The following is an 11118-nucleotide window of genomic DNA, read 5'->3' as shown; positions in this document are numbered from 1 at the left end:
GTGTGTGTGTGTCTGTGTGTGTGTGTCTGTGTGTGTGTGTTCTGTGTGTGTGTCTGTGTGTGTGTGTGTGTGTGTGTGTGTGTCTGTTTGTGTCTGTGTCTGTGTGTGTCTGTTTGTGTTGTGTCTGTGTGTGTGTGTCTGTGTGTTTGTGTGTGTGTGTGTCTGTGTGTCTGTGTGTGTGTGTTGTGTTGTGTTTGTGTGTGTGTCTGTGTGTCTGTGTGTGTGTGTGTGTGTGTGTGTCTGTTTGTGTCTGTGTGTGTCTGTGTGTCTGTGTGTCTGTGTGTGTGTGTGTCTGTGTGTGTGTGTGTGTGTGTGTGTGTCTGTTTGTGTCTGTGTGTGTCTGTGTGTGTGTGTGTGTGTGTGTGTGTGTGTGTGTGTGTCTGTGTGTGTGTGTGTGTGTGTGTGTGTGTGTGTGTGTGTGTGTGTGTGTGTGTGTGTCTCGTGTTCTGATTGGCTTCTTTCTCTTCTTCTCTCCTTCCATGTCCCGCCGTCACTCACCTGTCGCCCTCCACAGGTAAGAACGCTGTCGTGTTTGTATACGTTGCTTTGACCTTTGACCTTTGACCTCTGTGCACAACGTGGTTTACTTGTCAGGAACTATTTAAATTATTGATTTATTGGCGTGTTAGCTTAGCATTAGCCAGTTAGCCTGAAGAAGGTGTGTGTGTGTGTGTGTGTGTGTGTGTGTGTGTGTGTGTGTGTAGAATTTCCCAGAATCCTCAGCTCTGACTGAATTGGTATGAGCCCTGCGTCTCTGCTGTGTTTCTCAGTGTGTGTGTGTGTGTGTGTGTGTGTGTGTGTGTGTGTGTGTGTGTGTGTGTGTGTGTGTGTGTGTGTGTGTGTACGTGCCTCCTCCTGCCAGCAGGGGGCTTCCCTCCGCTCTCCTCCTCCTCCTCCTCCTCCTCCTCCCTCTGCTAACTGACCCATTTTCCCCCGTCTCCAGGGGGGTGAGGCGGTGTGTCGGCGGGGAGGGAGGGAGGGAGGAGGGAGGAGGGAGGAGGGAGGAGGGAGGAGGGAGCCGTGCTTCTCGTGGCTCTTTGATGCAGGAGGAGGAAGATGAGGTGGAGTGTGTGTGGAGACGCTAACCGACCCTGCCATGTTTGATTAGAGTGCTCTCGGTTTCTCTTTCACCTGTTGAGCTGCGACTGTGAACATCTTCTGCTCCTCTCTGTGTTTTTATAAACGCAATATCTTTACATCTTGGGGCAGACTCCTGGAAGCTGTGGTGGTTGGTTGACTCCCGGCCTGTTTCCCTCCGTCATTTCTTTTCTACAGTGAACTCAGTGACTGCAGAGATTTGGGTGAATTCTGAAAGAAAAGCTGAAATAAATCATGTATGATTATAGAAATAAGCACCAATAAGACGCAGTTAAATATCTTAAACTCTATCATCAATAACAGAATGTCTGCGGGCCGGTAGGACGTGTGTAATCTCATATTTATTGATCATTTATCTCTTTACTGTACGCTATTCTTGCATTTAGACTTATTTCATATTGTAGTATCTTATTTCCTACTGTAACCACCTCCTCCTCCTCCTCCTCCTCCTCCTCCTCCAGACTGCACCTGTTGTTCCACCATCACTTTATTATCATATTATTATCTCTCTCTACAAAAAACCACGACTCTTTAATATCAAGGGCGACCATTTACAGCATGATGAGCTGATAATGATCCTGATCAACCAGCGTCAGTAATCAATACTCCCATTATTAAAGCATTGATCAACCTGATCAGCCTTTAGCAGTTAGCTAGTGATTCTGTAGTGGCAACAAAACTTAAAAAATTGATCCATATCAGCAGTTTGAATCCAACTAAAAGCTCCCTGCACCAAACTCCCTTTAAGAAATATCACATTTTAACAATTCCTAACGTGTTCGTAACAACACGTAACTCTAGAAACACGAGCTAAAGGCCGTCATATGTCCACAGTCTGACTGTCAATACAGGATCAATATCATCCATAAAGTTTATTATCATAAAGATCAACGCCCTGTAAGGGTTTATTTGCTGTTCATTTATCTTCCCCGCTGACCCCGGTTAACCCTTCTGTGCTCACAGATCTCCATTTCAAATTTCCAGCTGCTGTCCGTCTCCTCCTATAAGCAGCATCACACAGACTCTGGGGGGGTGTGGGGGGGGTCGTATAGCTGCAGGTCCTGATAACAACCTCAGTGTCTCCAGAGACCTGTGGACAGATTAAAGCCCGCTGACCTCTGCGCTGGTCCAATTCGCTCCACTTTGATTCAAAGTTTCTGCTTCCTCCTGGGGGAGCCGGGGCCTGCTGGTAGCGCTCTGCTGAAAGATAAGATGTATTTTGTACGTTTAATTTAAAAAGCAGGCAGCTTTAAACTCACAGCCCCTCACCTTGTGTGTGTGGACCAAAGACCCTCCTGCTCCGACGTTATAAAGGAACATCTTCCAAAACAGGAAGCGATGATCTCAACTCTGTTCTTTATTTATAATTAAACTGTATCTTTCCAAAAGGAAGTTGATCAGCGTTCGTGGAAGATTTGACTTTACTAAATAAACTCACAGAGGCAAAAACAACTCCACTCTCTCTTCCGGACCATCTCTGGTGAGACCGGTAACGAGCATCATCCTCAGAGTGAACAGGGAGACTGGTAGTCGGGAACAAAGCCGGACATTTTTATTTTATTTCAGCTCAGTCGGGGTTTGTGACGGCGTGGAGAAACTGCTGCATTGTGCTCGTAAACCTCTCAGCCGACTGGCTGTTTCCTCAACCACGAAGTACTACCTCCAACCAGATCGTGTTTCATTTCACAGAGGACGTGCAGATAAAGGGGGGCCTGCTCCGCCTCCGATCTGAGTCCTCGTCCTCAGTCGGAAACCTGAAGGACATCGGCGTCAGGTCCAGAAGACCTACAGATGTTCACTCACCTGCTCAGAGGATTCAGCAGCGTCTGTGGTCGCTCTTTATAGCGGCTTTCAGGTGACAGCTCTTCTTGTTAGAGTGCCCTCGAGCAAAGACCCTCAACCCTGACCTCAGGGTTCCCACTCGTCCTGGAAATGCTGGAAAACCTGGACTAGTTTTCCAGTCATGGAAAAACCTGCTATTTGATTAAAATGGAAATACACTATGTTGTCCTGGAAGTTTGTTATTGTATTTTAGCACCTCACTCAGGGTTTACCAGACGCAACGCTTTATGCTTCGTAATGAACCTGAGACGCTTCATAAACTTGACTTAGGATCAGTGCTAGGCCGACCAGTAAGCTAATGACTGTTGGTGAGCGAATGCTGTCCTGAAATGTCAAGAAAAACTCCTGGAAAATCTTTGGAAGACTGGGAACCCTGGTTGTCACGTCGAGGCCTTTTGAAGGTGCGTTTGATGTTCGGCGCGGCACGTTCACAGGCAACGCCCGGGCATACACAGAAAGATGGAGGGAGAGAAGAGTGGGAGTAAATGAACAGAGGAGATGAGAGGTGTGTGTGTGTGTGTGTGTGTGTGTGTGTGTGTGTGTGTGTTACACCCAAAAAGTGGCGAGGTGAAGGGAGAAAGTTGCCGTCGGCTGCAGCTCTAATCTCGATTAATCCCAGTGATAATCCAGACGGCGTCAGGAGGCGAGTTTTGGGTGAGGAGGAGTTAATCTCCCCCTCGCTTGCACCCGCCTCCTCCTCCTCTGAGATGGAGGGAGACACTTCAGAGGACGGGTGGAGTTGGAGGATGAAAGAAAGCGCTGAGTTTCCACTCAGGACTCGACTTTAAAGATAGATTTTAATTTAGTGAACGATCAAAGAGATGACATCAGTCAGGTTTCACTACTGCCTTTAATATTTTAAAGCTGCAGCGACGACAGAGCTGCAGACCGTCGGCTTCCTGATTGTGAAGAACATTATAAACGACACAGAAACACAGAGTGTGAAAGTTGATGAGTGAAAGTGATTAAAAGCGGATCAGAGGAGAGAGGCTGACGGTGGAATGTAAAAAGGTTCGTCGAATGGCAGCAAAGTGAAAAACTAGCCCATGTTTGAGTGTAAAAGACCTTCGTGTGTGTGTGTGACAGGTTCTGCAAACAAAAACCTGGACGAGCTGTAAATGTAGAGACTAGTTTTCTGATCCTGGAGACACCTGGAAATATCCTGGAAGTAATCCATGTTGTCCTGTATTTTATTGTTTATTATGTTTTGGATCACAGTGAAATAACTCTGAGTATCTGAGCATCACATGAGTGTGTCGCTGCTCTGCTGCAGGTATCTCTTGTGTGTGTGTGTGTGTGTGTGTGTGTGTGTGTGTGTGTGTGTGTGTGTGTGTGTGTGTGTGTGTGTGTGTGTGTGTGTGTGTGTGTGTGTTTGTGTGTGTGTGTGTGTGTGTGTGTGTGGCTGCCTGCAGGCTTTAAAGATCTTGACAGACAGAGGGGAGGAAGAGCAGACTCCACCCTGTTTGTTGAGGCCGCTGCAGGCTGGAAAACACGAACCGGACACTGGATGTGTGACGCTGCCGCTGACCTACATACAACCAGAGCTGATCCATTGATCGCAGATTGATCTTCTTTATGGGATCCAGATTCTCATTTCTTTAATTTGTGTGACAGTAAACTGAATATATTTTAATTTTCAACTGATATTTGAACATGTTTTTGGACATTTAAAAGCCGAATGACTAATAAAATAATCAATAACAGAGCTGCAAACCATCAATTTATTATTTCTCTACTAAATTATTGTTCAATTAATTAAGAGAAAATGTGTGAGAAAATATTTTAAGGTTTCTTTGGTCCTCTGACAGCAAACTGAGATTTGAGGACTTCTGTTCACCAGTTTAGAGACCAAATAACTAATCGATTAATTAAGAAAGGATTGATGCGATCAGAAATCAGTGAAAATAATGGTCATTTGCAGCCTTAATTTATTCAATCTGCCTGTTTCAGGTGTCTGTTAAAATCAGTGTGTCCGTTCATTTAAAAAATATATCTCCATCTTGGGTTCGAATCGACTTTATTGATCAAGTTGCTGACACAAACGAGTAATGAAGCATTTATAATCAGCTATATTAACAGTATAAGAGAGGTTCTGGAGCTTATTGAGGTCGTTTGGACCTGAAGTGGCCACATTACCCAACCCCAACCTCCAATACTGTTCACATTGCGGAAATATTGTCCATATGTGTGCTTATTAATGCTAATGATGCTAATTGCCCAAACGGACCCAGTTCTGCTTCCAGGACGGTTTCTCCTTTAATGCAGTCAATGCTCCAAACCCAGGTCCAGTCCTTAGCTGAGACTCCGCTCCGTGTTTTCCCATCATCTCTTGCTGCTGTGCATGATTTGTGTGTGTGTGTGTGTGTGTGTGTGTGTGTGTGTGTGTGTGTGTGTGTGTGTGGAGAGAGAGAGAGAGAGAGAGAGAGAGAGAGAGAGAGAGAGAGAGAGAGAGAGCCAGAGAGAGGAGCGGAGAGTGTGTTCAGTGTGCGGAGGAGGGAACGGGACCGCGGCTGCCGTCCGTTGTGTCGCTGTCAGGGAGCTTCGAGCGATCCGGAGCAGAGCAGAGGAGGGGAGGGGAGGGTCCGGGTCTTGGCCTCTAAAATCCAACAGCATTTGAATCACAATCGAGGTGAAAGAGGGCTCGGCTGTGCTGCGGGGAGCTGCGGGGCGCTGCGGGGGATGTGCGCACACAATGGGAGACGACGCGCTGGCACCGTCCGGGACGCAGCGGTGGGGAAACACTCACGGCTCGGTTGGTCTGTAATGCAGACGAGGATACCGGAGCAGGATCCAGAGCTGGCGGCGGGACCCACGGCGGAGGACTCCCGGTGGTAAGGACTTCTCTGCCCGGGCAGAAAGTGTTTGTACACGCCGGGGATCGCCGGGCAGTTAGTAGCCGGTTAAAATTCGCTGGGATGAACACGGAATGTATTTCCTGCGTTAAAGTCCGCGCTGTTTGCACATCTGGATGAGGGGAGAGTCGGTTATTGCCCCGTAGCGTTTTGTTTCTGGTGCAGTTGAACCCGTTTGTGGAGAAACATATTTACATTTAAACCCGTTTAAAGCAGAAACCCTCTGTTAATGTAAATACTGTAGCAGCACTGGAGCATCAGTTCTGTGGGTTTCTAACAGCCTGGATCCGTTTTGGGTGCAGCTGAAGAGGAGCAGTGTTCATCAGGGATGTACCTTCTGGACAGCAACTGCACTGAAAGGATGGAGAGGGGCACACCTCAGAGGAAAACCGTGTACCGGATCTCCCTCACCTTGGTGAAGAGGGAGAGTCTGGACGATGAGGACGGCGGGCCGGGCCCCCGACGGGCAGAGAACCCCAAGGTGAGCGCCTTCCGGAGGGAGGGCTCGACGGAGGTCCAGCGCGGCAGCCTGCTGGAGCAGCTGAAGGAGGTGGAGGACGAGTCGGACGAGTTCTCGTCAGCGCACGGCTACATGAGGAACTTCAGGACGTTCAGCACGGGCCAACTGGAGCTGGGGAGGCTGAAGATCTCCAGGAAACACCTCCTCCAGAAAGAGCTGAAGGAAAAGGCCACGAGCCCGGTGGCGGAGCTCGGCAGAGAGGACTCTCAGGGGCAGGAAGTGGTGGATTCAGGGAGGCTTACAGAGGATTTGTGCACTGAACCTCCACAAACAGACGGCGCCATGGAGAACGGCAGGAAGAAGAAGAGACTCCTGAAAGCCAAGAGCATGGAGGAGAGGAGCCCCGACCTGAACGGCGATGGGAAAATGTCTCACTCTAAAAGCAACGGCAAAGCAGCCAAAGCCTCCTCCCCTGAGACGCCTCCTCTGAAGCGCCCCCCCGGCCTCCTGCGCCGCAGCTTCAGCTTCAGGCACTGGAGCGGCGGCGAGCTGCTGCGTCTGCGCGCGCTCTCCAAAGACAAACACCACAGCAGCTCCGGCTGCATCGGCCGTGACGCTGCCCCAGACGGCTGCGAGAAGGACCCTGAGGCTCCGGCGGTCACTCCCCCGGTCCCCCGCCTCGCCCTCGACCCCACCCGGCAGAAGAGCAGGACCCTGGAGGTCGGCGCCGTCCTCAACAAGACGGACTCCATGTCTGAGCTGAGCCGCTGGGAGCGAGTGCGGGGCAACAAGAACCGCACGCTGGACAACAGCGACCTGCTGCGGCTGGCCGCTGAGAAGGACGGGTCGGGAGGGGGCTTCCTGCTGAGGGGAGGGGGAGGCCGCTCCAGCGAGAGGCGTCTGGTCCGCTTCTTCAGCGGGATCTTCTCCAGGAGGGACGGGGGGTCCACCTCCAGCCCGGTGGGGAGCCCCGGCACCGAGCGATCCCTGCAGTGGAGCAAGAGACGGGTTCTGTCCCAGTCCAGCACTGAGAGCATGAACGGAGGAAGCACTGAAGGTAACACACCTGTCTGACATCACACACCTGTCTGCAGTCACCTGACAGGTGTCAGCTGGAGGCTTTTAGAGATCCATATAGATTCTGATTGATTCCTGTCAGCCTTTATCGCCCCTTCAGTGTGAACGAGAGATTGTTTCTTTGTTTATAACTTGTTCTTTGTTTATAACTCTTGGGACCCCTCAGGTTTATCTCGGGGCCCTTTGTGGGACCCCTCAGGTTTATCTCGGGGCCCTTTGTGGGACCCCTCAGGTTTATCTCGGGGCCCTTTGTGGGACCCCAAACCAACAGTTTCTCGTGTCTTTAACTCTTCAGTTGTGGTCTGTTGAGTGTAAACACTGCGGCAGAAACATAATGTGATTTTACAGTGGAGACCTTCACCAAGAGAGTCTGTTTGTGGAGACTGAAGCAGTGGGGGAGGACGGATCAGTGTGTGTGTGTGTGTGTGTGTGTGTGTGTGTGTGTGTGTGTGTGTGTGAGGTATTTGTTTTGGACAGCAGGGTGATGTGTGGTTGCTGCTGTTTGTCTTTCATTACTCTGAGTTGCTTTTGTTCTCAGCCTCAGTTTAAAATGCAGAGTCAAAGAGATTCAAACATACAGTGTGATATCACGCTAACGTTAGCTCGGCTTGTTTCTCTGATAACTTAAGATCCAAACATCGGATGAATATAATAGCATACACAATATTAGCTCTACACATAGAACGTAGAGTAAGAGCTGTTTCATGAGGAAACGTTACAGATTAGAGCTTTTAAAGCTTCAGATGAAAAGCAGGAACATCCAGAAAAAGAGGAGTGAGGAGGGAAGATGGGTTTAAAATAGCAGCGGAGCAGTTTGACTTTGAACTTCTACATTTCTGTTACGTTACGGGCTTTTATCTGCACATTCACACTCCAGCATCCTCTTTCCGTCGCGATGGGACGAGTGGAAAACATGACGAGAGAGGAAGTGGATTTGTTCTGGTCAGTCAGACAGACGCACAGACAGACAGACAGACAGACAGACAGACAGACAGACAGACAGACAGACAGACGCGTGTCTTCCTGTCAGGTCACTGTTCCTCCACCAGCCTCCAGATGTTTGAGCTTACAGCTGCAGGAGTTTCACACGTTGAGGTGTGTGCGCGTGTGTGTGTGTGTGTGTGTGTGTGTGTGTGTGTGTGTGTGTGTGTGTGTGTGTGTGTGTGCTGCCCAGTCAACAGCGAGCTCTAAGGATGTTTCTCTGTAGTTACCATAAACTCTTTTTGCTCCCTTCAAGACTAAAACTCTGCTTTGGGTGTTATGAATCGTTTAGAATAGACATTTTTCTTAATGGGAAGTTGAAGTCCTGTAACACTGTGTACTAACGGTGATAGTTTCAGGCTGGTTTTCTCTCTTATTAAACACAATAAAGGAGCCTGCCTGTGTGATGAGCTTCATGCTTTACTCTAGTTTAAGGTTTCTTGCGACCTTTCCTGAGGCGGGGGATTCTCCAGGTCCTCGGAGGTCGAGTAACTGGTTTGGCGGTCTGTGTCTGACACCAGGTCGGGGCGGGGGGGCGGGTGGAAAGCCTCCACATTGCTGGGATTCCTGAGACGTGGCTGCAGGTCTTCAGATGAGGTGTCTGAGGCAGGAAGCAGAGCTGGAGGAGTTATGCTAATGCATTAGCATGAAACCTGTAACTTCACATGGTCTGTGTTAGCATAAAGTACAATGTGCCGTTCACCCTGATCCATATCGTTACGAATACACACACACACACACACACACACACACACACAGAGATACCTGCAGCAGAGCAGCGACACACTCATGTGATGCTCAGATACTCAGAGTTATTTCACTGTGATCCAAAACACACCGGGCAGCCCCACCCATCCACTCCCCTGACCTCACTGTGTCTTAGTGGAGAGTGTGTGTGTGTGTGTGTGTGTGTGTGGGTGTGGGTTTTGACACACGTAGTGCGCGCATTATTTCTGCATGGCTGGGGATATAGGTCACACACACACACACACACACACACACACACACACATCCACACCCTTTTACACACACATTCCCCTGCATTTACTCCCTACAGATAGCCCCACACACACACACACACACACACACACACACACACACACACACACACACACACACACACACAGCGTTGCCAATTACTGCGTCTTTTTTGCATCCAGTTATCTTCTTCTGAGAAAAGACACACACACACACACACACACACTCACACCACACACACACACTCACACACACACTCACTCTCATGCACACTCACACTCACACACACACTCACACACACACACTCACACTCACACACACACACTCACACACACACTCACTCTCATGCACACTGATCAAATGGTTGGACTTGAAACTCCTCCAGATGAAGCGACTTTGATCCACACACACACACACACACACACTCACACTCACACTCACACACACACACACACACACACACACACACACACACACACACACACACACTCACACTCACACACACACACACACACACACACACACACACACACTCACACACACACACACACACACACACTCACACACACACACACACACACACACTACAATGGGGTATAATAGGGAGAAAATCCTATTAGGAGAAATGCTGCAGGGAGCGCAGAGATGGAGGGATGATGGAGAGGTGACCCTCCTCCTCCATTCTTCCCTCTGTGTTTACGTTCTATCCTCTCTTTCTTTCCTCCTCTCTCCCACCCTCCTACGTCTTCTCCCTCCTTCCCCTCTCCCTTCCCTCCTTATGTCCTCCCTCTCTCTCGCATCCCTCCTCAGTTACCTCTTTCTTGCTTTCCTTCCCTCTCTGATCCCTCTTATCCTCGCCTCCCCCTTGCCATCCCTCCTCCCCTCCTCCTCTCCTCTCCTCTCCTCTCCTCTCCTCTCTCCTCCTTCTTCCTCCCCTCTTACTATTGTTTCCTCCCTCACATCCACCAACCGGTGTGTTGATGACTTTCTGTACACGCCGTCGGTCTGTAAACGCAAACATGTTCTGTTTATGTCGCCTGATGAAACTTTATTTCCCGTTTTAGTGAGTCTGCACATGAGTCGCCTTGTTCCCCATTGTCTGCCTGTCTGTCTGTCTGCCTGCCTGCCTGTCTGTATCTGTCACTGGATCGTAACCTTGGGATCGACTCCGTCTCGTCCTCCAGCTCTCAGAGTTTCGGTGGTTTTTCTTTGCTTGCTTTCAGAGTGGAAAAGTTGACTTGGTTGCATTCTTGTATTTGGGCTCTTTTTCGGTTTCACGCTGCTGTTAAAAGCCCGTCGGGCCAAGTAAACAAAAGTCACATGACGGATCAATTAGCGGATTTAATGGACGGTGAGTGTTGGAGGTTTGAACCATTAATTTAACATGGTCTATGCTACAGTGTTAGCATAAACACAGTGCAAGGAATGAAATGCTAATATGTTGCCACAGAAACTTGCTTTTTTTTTTTTGACTGCGGTTTGGTAGAGCGGTCACAGAGGTGAGGAGCCGAGGATTGTGGGACATCAAAACTAGGCCGAGGACTGTCCTGGTTCTCAGAGTCTCCGGCGGGGGCTTTATTTCTGTCTGTCCACCTTTAACTGCTCGGTTCTGACTGGATCAACACTGCAGGCGGGTCAGGCCACTGGAGCATGCTGCTTTTACACCAGACTCTGTGAAGAAAACGGTGAATTTAACAGACCTGTTTCACTGTACGAGAGTTCAGCAGTTTTTAGCCCAACTACAGAGAAAATCAGGCAGTTAACTGATTCTAGGTAAATTACATTAAAGCCTTCAGGTCATTAAAGTGCTCAGACTTGTTGAGTGGAACT

The 11118-nt window shown here is 49.2% G+C and overlaps 1 protein-coding gene across 6 annotated transcripts in view; it reads left to right on the top strand.

Annotated features, from left to right (window-relative positions):
- Positions 1 to 11118, top strand: part of agap1 (ArfGAP with GTPase domain, ankyrin repeat and PH domain 1) — a 135540-nt gene that overhangs the window by 26834 nt on the left and 97588 nt on the right. For 2 of the 6 annotated variants that reach the window (XM_051426920.1, XM_051426917.1), the window contains exon 1: positions 5398 to 7309. The exons of 2 other annotated variants lie outside the window; for them this stretch is intronic. In XM_051426920.1, coding sequence (XP_051282880.1) covers positions 6121 to 7309 — 1189 coding nt within the window. In that variant the 5' untranslated portion in view covers positions 5398 to 6120. Of the gene's footprint in view, positions 1 to 5395; positions 7310 to 11118 lie in introns of those variants that run through there. 2 more of the 6 variants (XM_051426923.1, XM_051426919.1) reach the window with 2 other exon arrangements.

This window comes from Dicentrarchus labrax, unplaced genomic scaffold (genome assembly GCF_905237075.1).
Source record: "Dicentrarchus labrax unplaced genomic scaffold, dlabrax2021, whole genome shotgun sequence".
Classification (NCBI taxonomy): Eukaryota; Metazoa; Chordata; class Actinopteri; family Moronidae; genus Dicentrarchus; species Dicentrarchus labrax.
The sequence above is the reverse complement of the archived record's forward strand: the minus strand, read 5'-3'. Positions and strand labels throughout refer to the sequence as shown.